General features: G+C 32.2%; 2 protein-coding genes and 1 long non-coding RNA gene across 3 annotated transcripts; 1 reads left to right on the top strand and 2 right to left on the bottom strand.

The window, feature by feature from the left end:
• Positions 1 to 655: 655 nt before the first annotated feature.
• On the top strand, positions 656 to 12,324 carry LOC111509388 (selenoprotein S). The gene is made up of 5 exons (XM_023165134.2): positions 656 to 918; positions 970 to 1,116; positions 1,169 to 1,275; positions 11,853 to 11,958; positions 12,132 to 12,324. Exons 1-5 carry the CDS (start codon positions 867 to 869, stop codon positions 12,215 to 12,217), a joined length of 498 nt encoding a protein of 165 aa, XP_023020902.1. The 5' UTR covers positions 656 to 866; the 3' UTR covers positions 12,218 to 12,324.
• On the bottom strand, positions 1,615 to 3,662 carry LOC141481464 (uncharacterized). The gene is made up of 2 exons (XR_012464994.1): positions 3,352 to 3,662; positions 1,615 to 3,297 (listed from the first exon to the last, which is right to left on the bottom strand). It is a non-coding gene; the product is annotated as an uncharacterized lncRNA (long non-coding RNA).
• noi (splicing factor 3a subunit 3 noi) lies at positions 12,230 to 26,868 on the bottom strand. The gene is made up of 10 exons (XM_074173017.1): positions 26,617 to 26,868; positions 26,357 to 26,563; positions 25,300 to 25,372; positions 20,699 to 20,790; positions 20,420 to 20,641; positions 19,811 to 19,947; positions 19,599 to 19,754; positions 18,339 to 18,522; positions 17,811 to 18,012; positions 12,230 to 12,450 (listed from the first exon to the last, which is right to left on the bottom strand). Exons 1-10 carry the CDS (start codon positions 26,710 to 26,712, stop codon positions 12,317 to 12,319), a joined length of 1,503 nt encoding a protein of 500 aa, XP_074029118.1. The 5' UTR covers positions 26,713 to 26,868; the 3' UTR covers positions 12,230 to 12,316.
• Positions 26,869 to 27,262: the final 394 nt, after the last annotated feature.

The raw sequence follows: 27,262 nt of genomic DNA, 5'->3' as shown, positions 1-27,262 counted from the left end.
AATTAACATTTATCATTGTTATAAATTAGTTCATTTGAAATAATTTAATTTTAACCCAGTAAATCATGCGCTTTATTATAAAGCTATACATAAATAAAAATCTAGTAGGTGGTAGAAAAACTGGTCCCATTTTCATAATTTTCAATAATAAATCAGATTTCCTGTAGGAACTATTCGAACAGAATACATTTTCACCTGAAATGATTTATTTTATAAATATATAATATCCCTCCGATTATCAACTAAACCAACCGCCACTGTTTTATGGTCCAACTTACTTCCCGTAAACAAACATTGTTATGCTGCCATAAATGTAAGGATGGAAAAGGCCTCTCTATTGTTTTTTGTTACTCTGAGGGGCTGGCGGTAACGTTATTTAGGGACGATGCGTTAAGAATCGCGCATAAGTTAAATATCAAAGTAACGCACTAATACTGCCTGACAGTGTCTGACGCTATTTGGTTACCGATATCTCTGTAAGTCAGTGACTACGTCTATGGTAGTGATGTAATAATAAATATGGATTGGCCATTGAAGAGAGAATATTGACTCCAAAAACTAAACAAAGATAAAGAAGTTCATATCTTGACATTTACGTCTCTCCCACACTGAACGACAGATTCAACGTCAAAATGTTATATGTGTTGCATATTTCCCCGTGAAATTTTGGAATTTGATTTGTCATGTCCATGGTATATGGCCAGGCCATTGGTTATAAGCACAGATTACAACTGTTGTAATCTGTGACTACAAGTTGGTCATTTGGTATTTGGTGAAACTTCTCAGTGCTTTTTAGTTTATTTCTGATCGATTATCTTGTTTCCTTCTGAATATTTTGTTATGACGTTTTCCCAATATTGATCAGAATGGAGGACGACATTGAATATCCTTCCCACTTTTCCAATGTTATTTCATCAGGTTTTGTGTGAGTAATATTGTGGTCACTTAACATGAATATTTTTATTTTAGCTGTGGGCATTTTTGAGGACTATGGGTGGTATATACTACTATCATTGGTTCTTCTCATTTATGTGTACCAGAAATTATTGAAATCTGCCATTGATGAATATCAGGAAAAGAAAGATGAAGCAGAGTATTCAGCAAAATATCACAAAAGTGGGTGATACTGATTGTGTTATCAATGAATAAACTTCCTTTGGTTTTATAGATCCGGATTTACTTTCTGAAAGATTGATAGCTCAAGAAAAGCGCACTTTGAAGCTCCAAGAAAAATATAACAAAGATGCTGAGGAATACCAGAAAAAAATACAAGAGGTTATTTTTTATTTTATGCCTATACAAGAGCCTATATTAGTTGCATATCAGTGGAGCAATAATTGAAAATATCTGAAAGATCATAAGTTGGCTATTGCACACACTTCTGTGTCATTAGTGATATTAATTTTTTAGCTGAGTTTTTGACTAAGTTACAAAGCAAATAACAACTTTGTTTCAGATATTTAGTGGGCAAGTAATTAGAAAAATAACAATTAAATTATTTGAGTCATTCAATACGTTTGGAAACTAACCCCAGGTACTTACCTCATTTGTGTGGTCACTTGAAAGTAAGGACTTACTTAATACTTAACTATTCAAATTGAATGAAATAATCTCGCTGGAATAAACAAATATTTATTCAAAACCAAGGTGACGTTCCTAAAAAAAAAGTTTAAGATTCTAGACCATTATATTGTTTCAACATCGTCGTCAGATTCTGAGGCGGTGTTCATTATTCGATAAAATTATTATTCTATAAAATTCCTATAATCTTCAGGAATTACTTTCAATTTCAAGAGCTGTAAGAGATCGGTTTTCTTAGCTTTCGTTACCGGTAGCTTGGAGGTATACATTTGTTTCAAATTTAGATATAAACAATTCAAAGTCATTTTTGCTTAATTCTTGTAGTAATATTTTCATTTGGTAATTCTTGTTTGTTAATTTCTAAAAAGGATTGTTCGGGTAGATCGTACATATACAGAATAATCTTTGGCTTGCTCTTCTAGATTCGAATCCATTTAATATGCAGCCAGTTATCTTTCTCCTTTTGGGTATAAACTTTAACATTGAACACATTTCCCGAAATAACTCATTTAATGTCAACAAAATTTGTGCATGTCATCGTCATCGCTTTATATGGGGACGGTTTTATCCTTGCTCCTGCTGTTAACAGAGCCCATTCTCTTGTAGTATACACTTTCATGTTTTCTCTTCCGTTGAATCATTGCTTGCATAGAATCACATTCTAAATAAGAATGACCTGCTTTCATATATTTCAAATCAATTGTTTCCAAATTGTGCTTTTTTGTTGACAGCATACAACATTATCGCAGATATGAACTGATTACGGTTCCGTCCTCCACACATATCACTGAAAGATGATATGTGACATACAGTATCAGGTGAATCAAAAATGAACTTCAAAAGACAACTGGCCACTTTAGTACTACCCTTTTTTCCATTGCACTCATCCCATAAATAACAAAAACCATAATTTTTGGCTGCATTCATGATGGGGAAATTGAAAACATTGAGTTTACATTTGTGATAAATTTTATTATCTCCCGAATATGGAACACTCAAAACTGATTCAAGATCAAAAGTTATTGATCTATAAGTTACACCTTTATCAGCTTTCATCTTCAGTTCACCCAAAGACTTCATTCTCATAGCTTCTTCTTCTTGTCTTGCAAAATAGTTGTACAGTGGGAGAATGGAGGCATTACATGTAGTGCACTGATCTTTTTTTGGAATGAAGAATGACGGTGATGGATCATCATATGAATTGAAAATATTGCGGTGTACAAAAGAAGACACTGGTGTAATATTACTTTCTTTACAATAGTCATCTTAGTATAGCCAATACATGCGAGACAAATTCAACTCGAGTGTTAAATAGAGTCTTTGTGTATCTTTTCTGCAATACTGAGACTCAACACGAGGAAACGAATCAATGTGTGCTTTTACAGCAACTATTTTTTCTTCTGGGGTCGAATTATAAACTGTGTTTCTTAAAGACCTGCCATCACATCCTGCGTGCAATCCAGACTTGCTTGTTTCATGCAAAGCTCAACCAGCTCAGTTGCACACAAAAAATTCAAACACACTCGCTGTTTCATACCTCCCGAATCTGTTACGTAATATTCCCTGGATGTGCTACTTTGCTTCTGCGTACCTACCTGTTACAAAAAGGTTAATTTGCTGTCAATGACCTTTGATAAATTTTGTTGTTGTTTGTCATCCGCAAGTCCCCAATAATCCCTACACAAAATAATACGCTGCATTTCAGGAAATTTATACCTGAAAATTGAATTTTTGTGAAAAATATTCTTTTGAATAACACACGTTTCAAACCTGCATTTTGAACAATCAACTACGCCCAGTTCTTTTGTGGATATTTCTCTGCCACTTCTGTTTGTATATCTCCATACAGCTTGATTTGATTTTCTAGATCGTTTTCTTCTTATGGCTGCTTCTAGTGGCATTGTTTCAGATGCTTCAATTTGATTTACAGTTCCCACAAGGAGTTCTTTTCAAAAACAGAGGTCATTTTGTAAAAAACATGTGATTTCTTACGTATTTCTATGAAATAAATCAAGGTGGCATGAAGACAATTGAAACTTATTCATTGGTGTTACTTCATGAATAATGATAATCTATTTCGAAACAAATATACGTTACCTTTGTATTCTGTTACTTTCGAGTTGAAATGATTATCAGAATCTGAATCAACTGTTGTCTCACTCAGTTCATACAAATCACTTGAACCCGATTCAAAATAAAACGGATTGTCGTTTTTTGATAATTCGTCATTATCAAAAACCGAGGTGTCTTGTTAAGAACTCAAAATCTCCATATATTATACTAAGGGAATATTCAAATAGTTGTAGAAAAATGTGTTTCAGTAGTTGCAAAAGACGTTGACGCTTCTGTATTTGCTGCTAGAGTGATTTCCAACATTTTCTCGCCTCTTGAAAGCTTTTTAGATATGACTTTGACCTTGTAAACAATTACCACATTTGGGCACAACAAATATACATCAACTATATACTCAGAGACGTACTTAACACAGTTTAACCACAGAATTGTACTTAATACATCTGTGTGCTAAACCATCGATGTGTTGATTTATTCTAAACATAGTATTTATTCTAAACATAGTACATGTAAGTTTTTTTCAAGGAAATCATCCATTCAAAGTTCTTTGAAATTATATGTTTCTCAATTTCCTCTTCAATATCTTTTCAAACAAAGAAAACAGTCAAAAATGGAATTTGAAATTTTTAGGTTTTTCCCATATATTTGCAGAATCAAAAGAACTAAACTGGATTTGTTGGTAATGTTCAATAGTTTTCAAAAATTGGCAACTTTGCCACCATTCAACCTACTCTCTATCACCGTTTACAAAATCCAGCGGCATTTGATTAGCCATGTATAACGGTCAGTTGTTTCAAAGGCCCTTCTCAAGTTTGAGAAAACAACAACTGCTTAGTCTAAATTATTTATAGAATAAGTCCATTTGCAAATGATTAGTTATGGGGGTGCTTTACAAAATATCATCCTGTTCTCTTGAGGCAAGTTTATCATTAGTAATTTAGACATTTTCTTCCTCTAGATCAATTTAAATTGTAAAAGTAACATTACTCTTTCCACACACGAAAGTACTCTTGATTTTGACAATCAAAAAGATTATTAAGTTTTTCAATTTATTCAATGGAATATTTCTTATGTGTAGATGAGGATTTTTGGGGTTTGAAAATAAGTGATGCAGTTGGTGGTTAACTACTTACTTTATTGAAGACAACTGTTAAAACATCAAAACTTGACAACGGACATTTCTTCAATCTGACACTCAATATTTATATTTTAAGAAAACAGCTCATGACACAAAAATGTTCACAACTGTTTCCTATTCTAGATTTACTCTGTTGTGACAATTTCTATACCCAAAAGATGCACTGTTTGGAACCTTTGGTGTAGTAATGAATATTACTGGAGTTTTTTCCCAACACCAAATTGTTATTTTTAACACCTCGACACGTGTTTCGATCACCAAGTGATCATCTTCAAAGAGGAAGATTAAAAACTGGTTTACTGTTCAATCTTCCTCTTTGAATGTGATCACTTGGTGATCGAAACACTTGTCGAGGTGTTGAAAATAACGATTTGGTGTTGGGAAAAAAAACTCCAGTAATACCCAAAAGAGTCTTTAAATTATATATTCCTTATCTTATAGATTCATTTTTCCTTATATATTCAAAATAAGCTTCTGGAACTAATCTAGAATCCAGGGTTCTAGAATATACGTGAAAGTCAATCATGAACATAGTTGACAACTATTCTTCCACTGCAACTTTGGAAAATTTTGCTTGGTTTCCAGTTCTGTAACATTGAAATTAAGTGGCCACCTTTTTCTGGGATCAGCCTCAACACAACTTGTAACAAGTATCCCATAATGAATCTAAATTCTTCCTTATAAGTTTCTCAAATTGCTCTTAGAAAGAATAACTGAATTTGTTAATGATTTTTGAACTGAGGCTTTGACAGTCTTAAAATTAATCCTAATTATATTATCAAAATTTCCACATTGATTCTACCTAATGACAATATGTGCAGTAGTCTATTTGAATTTGCAAAATGCAGTTTTCAAAAAAGCAACCAGTAATTTGTTAATATGGTAGTTTGCAGCTTTTCCAGCACGTGCAAAGAATGCAACATAAAAAGTCCTCATTGTATGCTGGAGTACTTTTTCTCATCTTGTTACCTGTAGATTTGAAACTCGACTGATTTGAAAAATTTTAAGCTATATCTGAAAAAGTTTCTCATTCCTTACGCCTTTCATTGGCTAAGAGAATATATCCAACTTCGTCACTAGAAACTTATATTCCAATATTATTTTGTGTATGTTTTAAATATTTTTTATTTCCATTTTGTATCTGTATTTTTTAATATTTTAACTTCTGAGAGATTTTTTTTCCTCGCAAAATGTCACTTGTAAAACAACCACAAAATATGAAATAAATTTCTATCTATTTAATAATTTTGAGTAGTTTGGCAAACATACTCTCTATCACACTATAGTTGAGTTCATATTCTAAAGTAATAGTTTTGAATGAACTTTCTGTTTCGGTTTGAATCTGAAAGTAACTTCTGGGTATATTCAACTGTATGAAGTAAGATGGCGGCCGACAAAAGTGTTGGTTTAGATGGGTCGAAAAAATGTTGCAATTATTGTAAAAAATACATCAATTCGGGGTTATGCTGTATCACATGTGATTCTACCTACCACAACAGTTGTGCAAAACGAGTTAAAGTATGTTGTGATGTGTTTCCTAACATAATATACCAGGCAGCAGATCAAAATACAGAGGTTCTATCTGAAGTGGATTACTTGAAAGAGGAGAACGATTACATACTAACAAACATTGAGAACATGTTTTGCAAATCTAATGTTTATGAAGGTAGTTTCAGTGATCACAAAGTATTTACAGTTACTTATAATATGCCATTAGAAAAATCTAAAATTGTTGAACAATCTTGTGTTATGTATAGAGATGTATCAGAGCATAACTTGAAACAACTCTCCTCGACATTGTCCAAAACCAGTTTTGATGTAATATATAACAAAACTGATGGAGATGAGAGCTTTCTGGCCTTCATGAATATTATAAGTGATGCTATCGATAAATGTCCGACCAAAAAAATACAAATCGTCCACTGGTAACAAACATAACTGGATAACTCCTGAAGTGAAACAGGCCAGTCTTGATTTAAAAAGTATGCATTGGTTATGTAAAAATATAGGCAACGAAGATTCTCGTGCTGCATACAAGAAAGCGAAGAAAGACTATGAATCATTAATAAAAGCTTCAAAGTTGAATTTTTACGAAAATGTAATTAAGAATTCTAACAATCAAAATATAACAGTTTGGAACTTAGCCAACAAAGAAACGAACACAAAAAAAAATCAAAGAGATATTATTTTCAACTATGATAATAAAGTAATCACATATAGAGATCATGTTGCGAACATATTTGGGGACTATTTCTCTTCAGTGGTAGAAAATAGCTTAGCAGACCATTTTGGCGACAATAGATCATCCGTATGCACGCTTTCTGGAATTGAATCGAATACTTTTTTCTTTATGCCCGTTAACGAATGTGAAATTGACGCAGTAATTAACAGTCTAAAAAGTAAAAAAAGTACAGGAATTGATAATATATCAGTGAGAATTTTAAAAGAAATTAAGTTACACATTTCAAAACATTTAGCTTATTTGTTGAATCTATCAGTCACAAGTGGCAAATTCCCTTCAATTCTAAAAACAGCCATGATCATACCAGTTCATAAGAAGAACAATACATCGGATATTACAAACTATCGCTCCGTAGCCCTGCTAAATATTTTTGAAAAGGTTGTGAATGAGAGAATATTAAGATTTTTATCAAGGTTTAATTAAGATCCTGTCCGATTCTCAACATGGTTTTTGCAAAGGCAAGTCCACTCAATCAGCTACTTGGAGATTCTGAGAAATCATATACGCTTCTTTAGATAGTGGTAAGCATGTTGCAGGAGTATTCTTCGATCTGTCACGTGCGTTCGATTGTTTAAATTTTAAATTCATCGAGAGCAAATTATATAATCTAGGATTTAGAAGGGACTTCCTAGAATGGATCATTGACTTTCTTACAGATTGTATGATGTTCTATTAAAGATATGAAATCAGACTATCATGATATATGCTCTGAAGTTCCTCAAGGCTCTGTGTTAGGTCCGCTGATCTTTCTGTTGTTTGTAAATGATCTGCCTACTTATTTCACCTGTAATGAATATACTCTCACTCTTTTCGCAGACGACACGTCTTTAGCTGTATCAGCAGAGAGTCATTTTAGATGTATATTACAGTCTGGTCTATAGCCATCTAAGTTATAGTGTGATCCTATGGGGAAACAGTGTTGACAAAGATAGGGTTTTCATTGCTCAAAAAAAAGTAATTAGGAAATTACTAGGCATCCCTTGGAGGGAATCAGGCAAGACATTTTTCATTAGTCATTAAATTTTAACCTTTCCCTGCATCTACATCTTTAAAATACTTTTATATGTTCGCGAATTTATAACAAACTTGTACTAAGAACTCATTCTATCATAGCTACCCAACTCAATATGCAGAGGAGTTGAGCATTCCTAAACATAAAACTATAAAATTCGAACATTCTCCCAAATATATGGGAATAAATTTATTCAATCGGTTACTAGAACACTATGAACACTGTAGCATTTAAAGAAGCAGTTAAAACATTGCTTCTTTAGAAGGGTTACTATAGTATTGGTGAATTTCTCTCGGACTATCTCGACTGAATGGGTTCATGCGGCTTTGGCATGACATTTCAATTTTTATAACTAAAATTGTTTTAATTTTTGTAATTCTGATTTTTATTGTATAAATTTTTATTGTATTATTTTTATCTACGGATCTACAATTTTATCGTTTGATGTGATTTTTATGTGCTTAATACTGACCTATCCTATACGTTTGTCAACGTCTTTAAGGACAAATAAATATTATTATTATACATTGATGGAGAAGTGGAAAACCAAAATGGCTTTTCCATTATCCTTATTTGTTTCAGACATCCCAATGCCTTCCTGTTTCTTCCCATCCTCCGTTTGTTGGAAACATTCATTGGGATGATTTTGTAATTTTTTCAATATTTGTTATGCGTGACATCAATGAAATTATTTCAGCGAATAGGTTTTTGAATAATTAAAAATGAATATAGCTCACTAAGCGCTCACAGTTCAAATTCATTCAAAAGACCATTCATATAGAAATTGTCACAACAAATAGAGTAAATCTAAAGCGAATTTATTGGTAATAAAAATACACATATAATTTAAATACAAAAACATATTGAAATTTTGTTAAAAATTCAGGAATATTATAAAATAAATGTCTAGAGAAAAACTTTTTCATGATGTTCTGAAATTTCGATTGGGTGGGTTCATTTCTAAAATGATAGATTGCTTTTAATAATGTAACAGGCAACTCCCATTATGCACAGGCAGGCCAGTAGTAGCAACTGGATTTCGGAAAAATATAAATTTCTGGCAGTGTGAATCAACATTTCTTATACAACGAAATTGATATATTGGTTAATTCTTATGATTGCACTGTGATATATTCATGCCAATTCATCCAAAGCAGAAGTTCCCAAACTTATTTCGTCTAACGCCTGTTGTTTTGTTTTGTATTAGACTGGTTAAATAATAACGCCAAGGTTTGAACACTTGTTGTCTTTAATATAATAAATACTACTTCTTGAACAATTAGTGTATATAATCCAATGAAGGCCATTCAGTACTGACTGGCTAGCAATATTCATTGTGAGGTTGCAATGATTACCGAAGTGCGACGTTATCAACTCAATTGTAAATACAAAATGTAAGCTAGAAATATGTAACAACGCCCACTTTAAAAATCAGGTTTTTTTACCATTTTTTTCATCTTAAAAACCTCAATAACATATTAGTCTCGCCTGGATTTTAATTAAAGATATATTCTAAACGAAATTTTTCTTACCAGAGAAATAACTTTTTTCGCCAAACTGATATTTTTGATTCTTCTACTGAGGATGCTAACTTTGTTGGCGAAACGCGTGTCGAGTTTGGTGTTAGGGCAATTGATCTCGAAAAAAGTTATTCAACTTTCACACCAAAGGTTCCAATCTCATCGTTATTTACCAGAGAAAGTAATAATAATGCAAATTTACAATATTGAAAGTATCCTTTATTCAAAACAATAATCAATATTGAGCAGTGATAATACAAGTTTACAACTAAGAGTATCTTTTACTTATTCAAAATTAACCAATATTCAACATTTGTTTTAAAACTAATCTAATGTGAACAGGACCGTCGCCGTTCGGGGGAGCCTTCCCCCTGCTTTTTCGACTTGGGAAAAAGTTGGGAAATTTTGGGTCGTGAAGATAGAAAAAAATAATAGTAAAAAAATTAATAAAAATAAAAAAAAATAAAAATGAGAGAAAAGAAATGGAGAGGTAATAAGAAAAGGGAAAGGACCAGGAGAAGGTTGGGATTTCCCAACATGCATAACTTTGAAATTCTGAGTTGTTTGAAAACTTCAAAAAAAGTTAATTTCTCCCAAGTAGGAGAACAGTCCACAAATTTTTAAGTGACAATTTTACAAAATTCCCAACTTTTCGCAATTTTTTCGACTTGGAAAAGTTGGGAAATTTCGGGCCGTGCAGATAGAAAAAATAATAAGCACAATATTATTTAAGTGTTGTTTCCTTTCATTTCCATTGAATATTCCTATACTAGGTGGATATGGTGGAAGACCAAGGACCTTGGTCCAAAGTAGAATAATTCCCATTATTATTTTTATAATTACCAAAATTTATTTTTTTTGTGCATACCCTAACGTTCATAAGCATTCAGCCAATCTTTGGATAGCTAAGTAAGAAAATCAATATATTATAGTAAAAACTAACCCTCGGCTTCCATTTTTCCGTAAGTTGGGAAATTTTGCTGGTGGGGATGGGAAAATTTTGATTCCCTCTCCCTGGTTTTTCTTTTCGCTACGGCCCTGAATGTGAAGGATTAATCTGATGATTTTTAACAAGTTTGTTAATATCAGGTTTCTATTGACTCAAGAACAGCCGCAAGTTGCCGCGGTCGGTAATGTGTAAACGATTTCTCTTTTTTGTTAGCAGCATTGTAACAGCACTAAATCCACGTTCAACACATATGACGATGGAAATGCTATTGAAAATCTTAACGATCAACCACAATCCAGGGTACAATTGTGGGATTGGCTTTTGTAACCAAAACATTTGGTAACTATTTTTAAATATTATTTTTAGTTCCTCGTTTGTTGTCAATGCAATAAGCTCTTCTTCCAGTTGAGATGATAGTGCGGTGTGGACATTTAAAAATGAATCCAACACCCGTTCTGGTATCTCTAATTTCAAAATATCTTGGAAGAATTCTATAAAATCGCAATGGAGGTAGGTTATCCAAATGTTGGCAGTAGTCAAATAAGTAGGGATGGAGATTGCTCTATGTGGCAGACAGGTCACCACTCTTCAAAATGGGACATAACTTTGGTAGTTTCCACTTTTCGGAAAAAATTGTGGTGTTCAATTGCAAATTGTAAATGTGGCATACGGCGCAGATAGAATTGACTGACAATTTTACACAGGGAATGAGTTTTTTTATGATCTCTCACTTCGTTTTGAGATATATCTTCAGTATTGATAGTTTCTGAGTATTTGTACGATTAGATATTAGAATAAAGGGGAAGATCGACACTGCTGAAAACTTGCAAATGTATCAACTACTTCTTAGGGCTTGTATAATTGGGTCTTCATCATTGATTTTATTTTTGCTGTTTGGAATGTATGTAGATCCTAAATGATTTTGAACCATTGCAAATGAAGGATTGCGCATTATCCATATTTGAATCATAGGCTTTTCTAATTGAGTTTTGATGAGTGAACATAGCATTTAAAATTGCTATAGTTGAAATTGAGATTTAATTTTTTTTTAAATATTTGAGTACTTATATTGACTTGCTTACATTTGTTATAATTTTATTAGGGATATCTTCAACTGGTCGTTTTGTGAAAAGAAATACTACCTAATACGTGGTTGACATCAATAAAGCTGTTTAGAAACTACTAGTCATATTCTCCTCTGTTAGCAGTAGAAAATTATCCCGCACAAGCTCACACATTTGCAAAAACTGATTGAGCAGATGCTCTGTAGAATTTAGTATTGTTATTATACTGTTTAAAAATATAGAAATTTTCATTCAGTGTATATTTATTTTCAGAGGGAAGCTAGAAAGCGAGAAGAAATCCTTGAAAAGTTTGGTAATGAGAGTGGTCACAGGTTGGGACCGTCTGCTGATGATAAAACTAAAAAGTCCTTCAAACCAGGTACAATTTTTGATGTTTCATAAGTCTGCCTTATATTATTTTTAGATTTTGAACTTTGCAATTTGTAGCTTTTTGTTTGCGTACATATTTCTACTTTCATTTTATGACAATATTGTCTCATAGATTTCTCAATATTGTAATCGAATGTGTGTTCAATTTGTTTTTTTTTTTAGAATACAGTCCTTTAATGGGTGGAGGCAGTTCATCCAATTACAGACCACCAAGAAGAAGCGCTTGCAGTAGAGGAGGATGCGGATAATAAAATTCTAGCTACTTTCGAAAGATTATAAAATTATATTCACGATTTGGGAAAAGGGACATTGTGTAATAATATTAAAAACAATAAAAGTACTAATTTCTATAAAAGACCTTGTCTCTTAAGATCCTCATAAGTTTTTCGGTTAACTACATTTCCTTGAGAATCCTCATATTCTTCTTCAGTTTCAGGTTGCCAACGTTCACTTTGTTTTTGAACTTTCAGTTTTTCCCATACTGAAACAAATGTTTTGTTAATTTCTCAATGAACTACCACAATGTTAATGGAAGGAAAAACATAAATCCAAAGATTAGTTAAAGATTAGTATAGTATACATACTTTCAAACTGATTTTGAAGAGGGTTTTGCTTTTTTTTTTTTCAGGACATTCTGTAGTTGGTGTAAATTTTTATATTGCTATGGTACATCAAATTTTTATCCAACGTTTTTTTTTGGAAATAAAGTTTGTGAAGATCAAATCATTTCTGTGAAATTATTATGGATCTTCATCAAACTATGGCTGAGTCAATCAGAAAATTATCTATAGAGTTAAATAACACGCCAATGGGAGATTCAAAAACTTATTAAAGAAAATATTATTGAAACTTCCATCATATGACATTAATCATTCAAGTGTCATTTAAGGCATTTTTGTGGTAACCTTCTGAACATGTATATGTCATCCATTCCACTCGTGATATCGACTTTCTTTCAGATTTTGTTAACATTATAATGTAAAATCGGACTATCATGGGTTGGGTTCTAGGATTCCTCAAGGCTCTGTTGATTTTATGGTTGTTTAACGATCTGTCTACTTATTTCATTGGCGATGAAAATAATTTCTCTTTTCACTGACATGTCCTTAGCTGTAGTGCATTACTAATTGAATATTTCACTTTGCTGACAAGCCCTATATTCTGCTAATGTCTTAAAGGATAAACAATAATAATTCTCAATGAACAATTATGAAACTATGAAATAGCTCTTTGTGATATTATACAATATGTCACATCAAGTTGAATTTTTGGGAACAATTGTGAATAAATCATTAAGCTAGAATTTGCACATCGATAGTATTTGCAACGAACTGACAAAGCATTTTTTGCGATTGAGCAAATGAAAAACTGTATTGACCAACAAGGTCTAGTGGCAATCTATTATGCTATGGCTTATTCTCATATTTCACTTTACATAATAAATATCATAGGGTTGTGGCAAGGATTTCAATAGGATTTATAGTGCAAAAAGGCATTGCAGGATCGATTTTTGAAATGGGATATAAGGATAGAAAACCAATATATATCGAATGGAACTATTAACGAGCCCATTAATATATTTGTTCAAATGTGTCAATTTTTTGAGAAAAAAATCTTTCTGTAATTTATAGAGAATACCAACCCACACCTCATCCTAATTTGAAAACTATCCCATTAAAGTGTTCATATTCAAATCAGATGGTATAACATTGTCATCGCATTTATCTGAACTGTTGTCAACTTTTGTTTGTATTGGTATCGAATTCTAACTCGCTCATTTGAAACATTTAAATAACATAAGATAAGTTGGAATGTTTCTTCGGGAATCCTTGTGGGATCAAACGGATATATTCCCCTAGCTTCAAAACCAGCTCCAATATTAGAAGGCGTTAGAGCCTTGTCCGAAACTTTAGAAAAAATTGTTCCAAATCTCTGTTTGGTAATTCCTCTTTCCCAATGAAGAGCCCAGTATTTCAAAACTTCTTTCCAGAAATACTCGAAGGACCTAAACACTGACTTGTTCATTGGTTGAAGCTCATGTGTGGGATTGCTGGGTAAGCAAAACAGCGTAATTTCAAACATGTCTGTAGCACCTATAATGGAAGTGTCTGAATGTCATTTAGCCCCATCAAACATGAGAAGGCACTATATAACCAGTTTGAAAACTGGTTATATAGTGTACAGAAATATCTAGATGGCTCCTTCGACTGAGCTTTATTTTTGTTTTTTTGATTAAAAACTCTTATTGGGCTTTTCCAACTTTTTTATATTCATATTGGTTTTATAATTTCACATGCTTTTATTGATTTTCTTTTAATAGAACTATACAGGGCTTTTCATGATGAGCGTTAATTAGCCGTTTCTGACAAACTATTTAATGGATCAACCTGAAAATTTCACAGTATGCATAAATCAATATGACCTACACGCCTAAAATATTTCAGACAAAGCGGCGTTGTCGCTTCTGCTATAAAGTAGCGGCTCCTTTGATTTTTCAAATGGAACACCCCGTATATAATATCATATTATGATTCATTATCACTTTGTCAACAAATTCATATACTATTTCCCTATACCTATTACCATTTAGAAGAAATAAATTAATTTCGATATTTTTTTTACCAAACATAAACTTTTATAAATGCTGATTATCTTGAACTATCTTGCACTAAAACGGAGTGATACTATGAGGATCTTTACTCCGAGTCATATTTTCATTTGCCTCATACAGGGTCTTCAAAAAATGCAGATACTTTGATCTCATGAAAAAATGAGTGGAACTCATTTTTTTCAAATGGAACACCCTGTATATTTCAACATTTTTGAGCTCTATATCCAATTTTAGATTAACTTTGTTCAGATAATACTATTTCTATTTTGAACCGTTTTCGAGATAATTTTTGAATTCATCACTTAATTTGGATATTCAACATTTTTTTTTATACTTAGTAATATTTCTTTTTGATCCAGTTTTTTAACTGTCTCATTTCAGTCAATTCGAAATTGGTATGTACCTACCTTAAGAAATAGTTACAATTTGTATACATTGAGGTATTGGTCTCTAACGTACAACAGTACACATTAATATTTTTTAATAGTGTGCTTTGGAAAAATAAATACACCAATTATTTAACGTCAGACTTTCGTTGGTGGTTTTGACTGATTGTGATAGCTACCAATTATAATAGAATAATGTCAAGATTAGGTTACAGTAATGAAGATTTCTTGAATTTATTAATAATTTATGGTGAGTCCAATAGAATTGCAAGTACAACATGCCGAGTACTTCATGAAAGATATTCACAACTTCCGAAGCCTAATAATAATGTGATAAATCGACTACTAAAAAACTGTAGGTTGAATGGAACCTTCCGTCCAAAAATCATTCGTAAGAAGACTAAAATGGATGATGATGACAATGGTATAACAGTTTTGGGATACTTTCATGCATTTCCAAATGCTTCTCTGCATGAGGCTGAAAGGGAGATGGGTATACCCTACGTGACAATTTGTCGAATTCTTAATAAACATAAATGGCATCCCTATAAGTTCTACTGTGTCCAACATTTGAAAGAGACTGATTTACCTCGTAGAGTGGAATTCTTTGAATGGTTACTTGTCAAGACTCAAGAGGATGAACATTTCCTTGAAAATATCATATGGACAGATGAGGCCAAGTTCACAAAAAATGGAGTTTTCAATAGACACAACAGTCATTATTGGGCGCCAGAAAATCCCCATGTTGTCCGCCAAAGGGGTTTTCAAGAAAGATGGCAATTCAATGTATTTTGTGCCATAAAGAATGAGTTAATTTTTTATATCGAGTTTTATGATGATAATTTGAATGCATCAAAATATGAAGATTTACTGAGGAATGGAATTCAAATGATTTTAAATAGACCAGGAAGAGAACGTGTATGGTACCAAATGGATGGTGCTCCACCCCATAATTCTCATTCAGTCAGCGAAGCTTTAACCGAAATCTTCGAAGACAGATGGATTGGTAATAATGGACCTTTTCGTTCGCCTCCTAGAATACCAGATGGCAATCCATTAGATTATTTCGTGTGGAGTTTCATTAAAAATATGGTTTACTCCACTCCAATAACAACAATGGAAGATATGAAATCGAGAGTTACAACTGCTTTCAATAGTTTGACTCCAGACTTGATCAGAAGCGCTACACATGACAATCTTTTGAATAGATTACATGTTTGTTTAAGTAGAGGTGGAGATGTGTTTGAACATATTCTGAAATACACTGACGATTAAATTAACTCATTAATTTATGGGTTTATTATTTTCAGTTCGTGTTTCAGCGTTAATAAAACTATCGTTTGAAGAGAAGTTTCATTCGATGGTTGAGGAGTATTTTAATAATTATCTTTTCATTGTATTATCTGTGACTAATTGAGAAACATCAAACGAAATCTGTTTTACAAAAATAAGTGATGAACAAGGAAACCATGTCAATTTCCGTTTGAAACAGTTTATTTCGAAAACGGTTCAAAATAGAAATAGTATTATCTGAACAACAAAGTTAATCTAAAATTGGATGTAGAGCTCAAAAATGTTGAAATATACAGGGTGTTCCATTTGAAAAAATTGAGTTCCACTTATTTTTTCATGAGATCAAAGTATCTGCATTTTTTGAAGACCCTGTATGAGGCAAATGAAAATATGACTAGGAGTGAAGATCCTCATAGTATCACTCCACTCCATTTCAAATTTGATCGTTTTAGTGCCAGAGAGTTCAAGATTATAAGCATTTATAAAAGTTCATGTTTGGTAAAAAAAATATCTAAATTAATTTATATCTTCTAAACGGTAATAGATAGGTATAGGGAAATAGTATATGAATTTGTTGACAAAGTGATAATGAATCATAATATGATATTACATACGAGGTGTTCTATTTGAAAAATCAAAGAAGCCACTACTTTATAGTAGAAGCGACAACGCCGCTTCGTCTAACATATTTTAGGCGTGTAGGTCATATTGACTTATGCATACTGTGGAATTTTCAGGTTGATCCGTTGAATAGTTTGCTAGAAACGGCTAATTAACACTCATCATGAAAAGCCCTGTATATTAAATATGTACTTAATATACTGAGTACCTATGTCTTGGTTGATTTACCATATGTATATATTGTATTACTGTGACCTAATTAATATTATTATTATAATTATTGTGTGAAGAACATGAAAATACCTACAATAAAATGACTTGAGAATTCCTTCAGTTCGTATTCTATATAGACCTATATCCTTTTTTTTTGTTAAGGTTAAGAACCTGTTAAATGACCTAATGTGAGTTTTAGAAAGTATTTTTTCGTAATTCAAATATCCCTTTTTTAAGCATGGCAACCCTCGAAACTCACTACTTGTGTGAGGCAAGAATTAATGAGATCTTTTGAAGTGTGATTCCTAGCAGGGGATCAGTCAATATGGAATGAATACAATATTTGGCATCTGAGCAACCCACATAACATAGTTGCTTACAGCAGCATTAACTATCTTGTCCAAGTCTTGAACAGAAGATTTTTAAATATTTGGAAGTGAGCTGGTATCGAACTTGTGTTCAACACTTATTTCACGAGTGGAAGTCTTTAAGCAACTAGTTACCAAACGATCACTGTATTGATGTGATTAGACAAATTTGATAATGAATTTAATTTTCATGTCTTATCATGACGTGTTGAATAAGTCTTTGTATAAGTTCACTTTTGGTTGCAAATATCAGTGAAAATTGAAATTTATAGTTTTTCAATTATCGATTAGTTAGTGTATAAACTGAACAGTTCAAATATGGAAGTGGGTATAAAATCTCACTACTTACAGGCTAAAGCATCTTCAATCTGTGTAACATTCGCAAAATGTGCAGTATTTGGAATTCCTAAACATCTCATTCCATGGGCGTGTCTCCACTCAGCGAAATGTCTCTGGAAAGCTTTTGGTCCTTTATAAACATAGTTTCCGCATATTTCGCAATTGTAACTTATATTCAAACCATGAAGCTTATACAGCCAATATGGAATAGGCTACAAAGTAAACATGAGTTAGTGTTTTAGTTTTATCTCATAGATAGAGAGATAGATACATTTATTTCAAGAGTATTTTATAATCATTCACAGGAGTGGAAGAATATTTTTGTCTGAGAAATATGTCAAAAGGAAAATTGTTAAAATATCAATATCATAGTACAAAATAAATAGGCTGAAGACCCCTTGAGGATTCTGCTGAATAACTTATTTATTAATTCCCTAAATGTCTGAAAAACATTCAACAATGAATAAAAATTATCCAGAACTAGAAGTCATTACGATGACAGATCTCAAACATCTAAGGAAAATCACTTTGAACATACCTTTCCATCCCATCCGAGAGGAAGATTTTTAGGGTTATATGGAACATCGTCGTCACCCTCATCAGGACTGTCATCATCACTTTCTTCATTTTCGCTATCATCACGTTCACCATCTGTGCGTGCTTGTTTTCTTTGTACATTCTCTTTTGTTGCTGTTCTCTGAGCAGCAACTAATTCTGCCAATCTGAAATGTAATAGGAATAAGTCAATTAATAAAAATCATTTTCCCACACACCGGAAAAGTTTTTTTTGAAGCTTGTTCACTCAGTTGGAGTTATTAGGTTACATTATACATGACCATGTAAAAAACACCTGATATTTGTATAATAACACTTCATGTATGCATTAAACAGAAAGTGAATGAATATATTTCTACTTTTTGCACTGAAAAATAACATTGCAGAAATGTGAGCTCCACTAAAAATTGCTTGAAAAGGTCTCATGCTAAAAGAATGAACAAAAATATTATTGTATCATATAGACAAATTATTCAAAGTGCCACGATGACTTCATCATTTTTGTTGTTTGGTGAATTTTATTCGAGTCAATATTGTATTATTCAAGTAATACTTTATTACAAGATACGAGATTTCCACTGGACAGTTTGTGTTGTCTTTATTATCCCAAGAAACATTAAATGGTAGGGATCAACTGAATTAACTAGAGATATAAATTTTTTTCAAAATTGAAGGTACTGGCGTTTGTTTAAGAAAATAGCCAAGTGATTGAAACTTTGCACCAGTCATGTTAAAATTTTTATAGCACATTTTTAATTTCTCTCTAAAAATGTCCGTATAAGTAAAAATTTATCAGAAAAGTTAAACTCCATGATGGGTTTGTTATGTATACATGAATTGATGACAATTAACCGAACTTGTTTTTTAAAATAAAGAGGATATCTGTCAAAAATAAGCAAAACGTTAACTTTAACCTAGTTGCATAAAATTTGGCAAATGGATATAAAATTGCCGTAGACACAACTTTTTCAAGTAACTTTTTGTTAAATTCGATCTAGAAATGCACTTTTTCAATTTTTTTCAAAAAAAAAGTTGAATTTGACAAACACTGAATGTCAGTGGGTCGCAGTTGGCCGCAGGTTATTGGACAAAGCACCTTCCTATGAGTGCTCTGTCCAATAACCTTTTTTCCATCGATAATACCATCTCACTCAATATCCCTCTATCTTTTTTTATTTATCTTGGACCCGGATGTCACGCAGGTTGCTATAACTGCACCCGTGACGAAGTTGGGAGTACTTACCTGTAAACCTGTGCCTCCAATGTAGCTAGCTCCCTTTGACGAAGTTGTTCCTTTTCTTTGCTAGCTTTTCCTTTATTGGTTTTAGTCATAAGAGAAGGATCCAAAGAACCTTTTCCTTTGGTTGAAAACAATCTTTGAGCTCGTTCTTCCAAAGTCCTAAGGAATATTCAATAATAATAATAATTCATCTTTTTCAATTACTTGACACCTACCCTCCGCATTTCAGCCCTAATGCCATAAGAGCAGATTTAAGACGATCCAGACCTAAAGAAGCCAATTCTTCCCAGCTGGAAAATGCAGAAAGATCCAAATGTGCACCAACATTGGCTAAAGCAGAACCCGTTTCTTTCTGAAAAATGTTTGAAGAGAATTGACAAATGTGTAAATTTTCCTAAGTGAAATAGGCAGTTTTAATTTTGCTATTTCAAATTCCACTACTTTACATTTTTTCTTTATTATCATTCAGTATGGAAAACTCATATAAGGGAGATGGCATTATGAAACATTTATGTGGCAAAGAAAACAATGTTTTTTTTACTTTCTCTGCTGTTAATGTTATATTTTTTTTTTTAGATGAAGGTACATTCACTTGAACCATTTAATTTCAATGACAAAACAAGATATTTTAGAATTGATCTTCATTATAGTGTTTTGTTATTCATATCGTACTCTTTGTTGAATAGTAAACAAATTCATTAAGCTATTCTCAGAATGTTTGGGTGGCTTCATGGTTTAGAATTTTGTACCTATCAACATGATGCCAAGCAGATAAAAAATCAGGTATAGCGCCTGTTAAAAAAAATCAGCAAATTATTACTCACAGGCCATCCAGGTACTGTGCCACTTTCCCATGTAGCAATAACTCTATCAACTTCTTCCTGTAAACCACTTTCTAAATCCATTAATGGCTTGATCCTTTGGACAAACCACATCAAATACTCTATAAGACATAATAAATATTTTCGGTATTCACCACTTTTTCTTTCTTTGGGAATGTCATAAAGTTGATCAAACATTCCAAGGTACGTGATGTAATCTACTTTCTGAAAATGAAAGAAAAATCAAAACACCTATAGCAACTAAACTAATAATAATTCAACCTCAATTCCTTTTAGATTTATGTATTTTTCATAACACTCGTGCAGATCCAAATACTTTCCGTATCCCTCTTCATCTGTGAATTCCACAAAATCTGAAAAAACGTTAATATTATTTTCTCTTATAAATTATAGTCTGTAAATTGAGGAATGTAGCCGTTACTACATGGTGGATCATCATGAAAAATGAGAAATAAAACTTCCTTTGTTTTTTCACCACTTGTATTTATAATTAACGTTACTGCATTTTCAAACAAAAACAATAAATTATTGAAAATGTCCTTATAGGACAAAACTGCAGTAACATTAACAAATACAAGTGGTAAAAACATAGGAAGTTTTATTTCTCTTTTTTCATAATTATAGTCTGGTTTATCAGATGCACAAACAGATCATGTCTCTTGATATTTTGACGTCTGTCAAAACAACGCTACCTATTTTCAATTCACTTTTCAAGAATTTCAGGTATGGAGACAGCTATCTGAAAACTTAGCCATTTGTAAATTATTTTTGCATTAAGTTTTCCTGTGTGATAGCCAAATTTTATAAAACAAAATCAAGTTAATGTCTAATTTTACTCTAGTGAGGTTTGTTTATATTATGCAGGACTATTTCAGGAGTCTCCTTTTCTGTTTGCCCTTCATTACACTAGAGCAGATTCTTCGTTTATTTAGGTTCATTTTTCAGATTAAGGACGGTTGAAATCTCAACATCAAGAAAGTGACTCATTTCAAAGAATAGATCATGTCCTATTACTACTTACTTTAAATCATTAGGTGTTTTACCAGAATTTAATTTTGTTTACTTATACAAAACCCGGTTTCAAATAGTCAGTGACTTACTGACAGTTAAAGTCTCTGCCCTATACCGGACCAAACCATGACCGTAAACGTACCGGCACATGCTAAAAAATATTCTTTCATACAATCTACATGAACCAACGCCCACTAGACCGTTCCGTCATCGGTCCGGCACGTAGCGTGCCGGACCGATGACGGCAAAATATTCAAGGTGCATGGCACGTGACATTGCTAAACCGTAGGTCTCCGGCAGCGAAAAGGTGTATAAATGGGTTGTAAATCATTTTCAATTTTATTCAGCAATACATTCCATTGAAATGTAAACATTTGAAAATACTGAAAAAGTTTTTCCTCATCATCAACTAAATGTCTAAATAATGTCCAATATTCTCCTTCACCACTTTCTTGTTCTCTTGAAGAGTCGTGAATCAAATAGCGTCGCGTCTTTTTTTGAGTTTCTGCTTCTTCATCGTCCAAAATAATAGCCACCAATGCCAATTGTCGAACAGATAGTCTCATAGCCATATTCGTTCATCGTGGTAAACTCTTCTACACGTTCACACTACACTGATGAGTAAGCCGGAATAACATACAGTACTTCACATTACCTACAGTTGTCAAAGGGGTATCTAACGGTCATCATACCCTTATGATAAGGTTATTATATGTGTTGCTTACGTTCTTAGAACACGGTTGATCCATTACAGTGGGTACAATCCTAGCACGTCCATGGTTGGTACGATACAGTGGGCAGAGACCTTTTATGTCCACAGCAAGCCTGAATCTTAAAGTTGATCAATTACTTGCATGTTCATTTGTGTTACTGAAATTGGCCCAAGTGTATGAGGTTTCAGACTTAACCAACCTGTATCAATAGTGAATTCCGATATTTTGAAATTTTGTAATTTTGATATAAGGTATTTTTTGTTTGTTCAGTTAGTATTAAAACGTTAATAGTTTTTCAAAAAGGAGTTTATTTTTATATTGAAAGGGTTATATTTTTAGGAAGTAATCAATTGATTACTTCCTTCCTTTCTTTGGAAGATCCCCACATTTTTTTGTATCAAGATGGAGTAGTAGAAAGCCAAAAACTTTCTTTCTCAAAAAAAGTTTATTTTATCATGGTCCTTGGAGTATTTTAGAAAGACAACCGAAACACAAAAATACTGTCTCTTGGAATACTTTGGAAAATATTCATCTTCTTTACATACTGAAACACCATCCAAATAATTGTAATAATTAAATAATTATCACAATCGCCCCAATATTATCCAAGATGGTGGAATATGTACTGAAAAATATATGACCATCAATATAGTTTCAAGGATCTGAGATTTTCTACTAGGACAATAATAGATATTGTTCAGGACATAGAAAATGAGGATGTCGGAACATGCAATATTGTGTGATCTCTCAAAATTATTTGACTATACTATTAGGTATTGATCCACCATCTTTATTCATAATATTATTACGTTTCCTTATTTCTATACTCTCATATGAATCATGGAAAAACTGAAAAATCAGCAGTCGCCCATCATATTTTGCAACAAACCATTCCACAGACTTTGGTTCATTAAGATTAGTTAGACAAGTTAACAACAAGCCTATGCGAGTGTAGAAATAAGTAAACATAATAATATTATGAATAACAATAGTGGACCAATGCCTAATAGTATACTATTTAGCTCGTTGAAATAATATTTTATTTATTAGATTTACCTGACTATTACATATGGGCACATTGTAAAATTAATTTAAGACAAGTAGATAGGGCAACATTGTGAAATTAACTTTCATTAGATTCACCTAACTATTACATAAGGACACATTGTAAAACTAATTTAGGACTAGCATATAAGGCAATATGTGAAATTAATTTTATATAGCTTAGAATATTTCAATTCTCAGATTCACTTGACTATCACATAAGGACCCATTGTAAAATTAATTTAAGACAAGTAGATAAGGCAAATTGTAAAATTAATTTAAGACACTCAAGACGCAGGTACCTAGAAGAGGTAGATACCTGTATCTATGTATGGTATACTAGTGATCTTCCTCTTGAAGATGATCACTTGGTGATCAAAACACATATCGAGGTATTAAAATAACGGTTTGATGTTGGAAAAAACTTCAGTAATATTCATTACTACTACGCCAAAGGTTTCAAAAAGTGCATCACAAGAACTTCATGGTTACTGAAATTGAGATATAAACCTTTCAATCTTTCACACAGATTAGTGTCCGACCGAAACTGGTTTTTACGACCGAAACTGAAACTCCCTTATAAGTATTATGTTTTGAGGGTAAAATAAAGAAAACGTTATTATAATCAGTCAGTTTTAATTTTTTTTATCTTTAAATCACAACGTTATGCAGTCTTCGACATTTTTACTTATTGATAATCAACGTAACAAACCCTTGTTCAAGAAAAAAATATTAATTGCACCTTAAAAATACTTAAAATAGGTGAGGTGTTTATTTCAGTAGGTGTAGATCCTTCTTTCGAATATTACTGATGGTTTTTCAAAATATTAAACATAAAATTACTTACTTATGATGCACTGTTTCGAACCTTTGGTGTAGTAATGAATATTACTGGAGTTTTTTTACAACACCAAATCGCAATTTTTTCATCATCAAGAGGAGGATTAAACTAGAAACTATCGCGAAGCTAACGCTTTTTATGCTATATAGATATTCCCTACAGGTGTACCACCCATACAGTTATACCACCTTAAATTAATTTTACAATTTATTTTTGCAAAAATAAATTTAGATAGGCAATATTGTGAAATTAATTTTTATATAGCTGAAAATTGTTTTATATACAGCTATAACATTTAAACATATATTGTAAAATAATAGATAAGGCAAAATTGTAAAATTAATTAAGGGTGGTATACCTGTATGGGTGGTAGTGAAGGCAAATTTTAAAATTAATTTAGGGTGGTATACCTGTATGGGTTGTACACCTGTAGGGTATATCTATATAGCATAAATAGCGTTAGCTTCGCGATAGTTTCTAGTTTAATCTCCCTCTTGAAGATGATCACTTGGTGATCGAAATACGTGTCGAGGTGTTAAAAAATAGCGATTTGGGGAAAAAACTCCAATAAAATAAAATTAGGTACTTATTCAAGTTTTTACCTAATATCACAATAGGCAATTAATATTTATGTAATAAACAAAGTGAATCACTAGCAGTTCGAGTCATGACATTATTAGGCACGTGGACGTGGCAAAATGTCTTCGCCGCTTGTATGAAATTCAATGCGCCGAACATGACCGATCACAGCGCGGGAAGTCCCAAAAGCAGTTTCGGTTTCGGTCGTAGTTTCGGCAGGATTGCCACCGAAACTAGTTTTTTTGACGAAATTCGACCGAAACCGAACTTTCGGTCGAACACTAACAGATATTATATGAATATGAAGTGAAGTATCTTTTCACAACTTGTGCTAAAAAATACATGGCATGCAATTATCAATGCATAATTGATATGGCATGTAACACGTGCTACCAATGGAACATAAACTTTGCACTTGCATGCCACTGATTGCGCCAATAGAAAACCCTATCAATTAAAAATATGAACTTAAAGGTTATGTATTATGAACTGTGTTTATCCAAAACAAGCATTTTTCCCTATCATCAGAAATGCGATACTTTTTTCGGCAAGCAATTCACCAACCAAGTTGGCGTTTTCTTTATCTCCTGAAGGAGATAACTTGGTTGGAGAAACTCAAGATACATCATTAATGAAAGTATGTTTAGACATAAATCTGCTTGAAAATAACTTACTGGCCATATCATCGTTTGGATTTTCCCTTGCCTTAGCAAATTCATCAAACTCTACAGACATGGGCACGCTTATCTGAAAGTATGAAAAATCAGAGTTTGGAAATTATTCGTTCAAAAGAATATGAATCAATCATTCAGTCAATGTTTGTTTCAACAGCTGACACTGATTTTGAAAACAAAATTACAAATTTTTATCCCCTAATTATAAATCCAAAGTCAAAACTTGGCATCACAGTTTATTTTAAAAAATATAGTTACTCAAGAGGCAAAAAATAGACTAATTCAGTAATTCACTAATGATAACAAAAACTTGTAAAATGACACCTTTTTTCACAATCACATACATTTCAAATGTTTTCATGGAATAAAAACTGCTCTCTTTCTAAAATCATGATAAATGATAACATTTCACCACAACTTTTGTTATTACTTATCACAGAAAGTCATAGGCAAGAAATGAAAAAATATGTTGCTAAATTTTGAAAACTTCAATTTAGCTGTGCCATAGAAGACAAAAGTATTTTATAAAGCTGTCTTTCTTAGTGAGTAATGTGAGAGACACTTTTTTGTCAACTCAACCTTTTTTAGAATGAAACATTACACTAACAACAAACATGAAATATCTATATCTAGACGACAATTTAAAAAGTAGCTTCCTTAGCTTTTTTCAATAGCCATATAATTTTGAACCTATAGTTTAATTTTGTAACACCTCCAACAGAATCGATGGAACAGTATCTTACAAAAAGTGTCATATAGTTGCAGATAACAATTTCTAGTTTGTTGTAGTTTCATATGGAAAAAATGGAAGTGGCAAGTAAATAAGTGCTTACAGCATTCGACTGTGAAATAAACGTGACATTTTACCAGTTTCTAATTACCAAAAATGAGTTCCTTGAGTAGCAGATTTTTTACTCAAGTAGTGGGCATATCTCCTATAGTAGACAGTAACGCTAACGTTTTGATTCGCAATCAGCAGACAAAAGTAAGTTATTCCAATTGAAAATCTAAACTAATATTTACCAGTCTTTCTGAAATATACTCAGTTTTTACTTACTTCATTTGGATGTCTTCTATAAAAGTCTTTGATTTGTTTGAGCCTATTGTAAAATTCTTGAAATTCATTTGGGCCAGTTAAAGATGCAACTTCAGCTTTACGCTGACCATCTTTATCTTCATAAAGCTCAATTAAGCGGTCTGTAGCAGTCATATATCTGTCCAATAGAAACTTTTGACGATGGTCTGAATTTATCGCTTCGCGATACTAAAATTGGAAATATTAAACTATCTATTTTATTATTACACTTAAAAACCTACCATTGTTTTTTTAGTCAGCATTTCTTTAACCATAGCATCTATCAAACGTTCTTTTTCTTCATGATATCTTCGTTGCTGTTCCAAAATGGTTTCCATGACTAACACTAATTCAACCTATAACCCAATGTAAAGAAGCAGGAACTGATTAATTATAATATATGTAAAATTGAATTTAATAAAAAAAACATTTACTAAATCCAATAATTTTTTTCACAAAGTTGACAACTACTAGAGGTTAGTTCACAAACCACCTACTATAAGTAGTTTGTGGGTTACTTCTTCTCATAATTATATTATTTTACATTCTAGTAGCCTCATTTGTCAGGGTTATGTATCCAGTTATCCGAGAAAATCATTTCGAAAAGTGGCAGTTTAAAAGTCCAGGAAAGAAAATGTCAACGTGACATTTTGTATTGAAATTTCTACGAAATATCAAGTTTTTATTTCAATTCATGTTCTCTCGAAATGTCTTGGAAGATGTAAAGTATACATAGCACAGAAATAAAATCATGAGCTGCCAATAGTAATTTTATATCTATGATACACAGTATATTTCATGTACTTTTGTATTTTTGATGTAGTATGAACTACAAACTACATCAGATTTTCAATCCATTGGCCGATTCTGATTATAATTTTCAATGTT

The sequence above is a fragment of the Leptinotarsa decemlineata genome, unplaced genomic scaffold (assembly GCF_025532065.1).
Source record: "Leptinotarsa decemlineata unplaced genomic scaffold, Ldec_3_MD MMD2_tig00000199_RagTag_RagTag, whole genome shotgun sequence".
Lineage (NCBI taxonomy): Eukaryota > Metazoa > Arthropoda > Insecta > Coleoptera > Chrysomelidae > Leptinotarsa > Leptinotarsa decemlineata.
The sequence above is the reverse complement of the archived record's forward strand: the minus strand, read 5'-3'. Positions and strand labels throughout refer to the sequence as shown.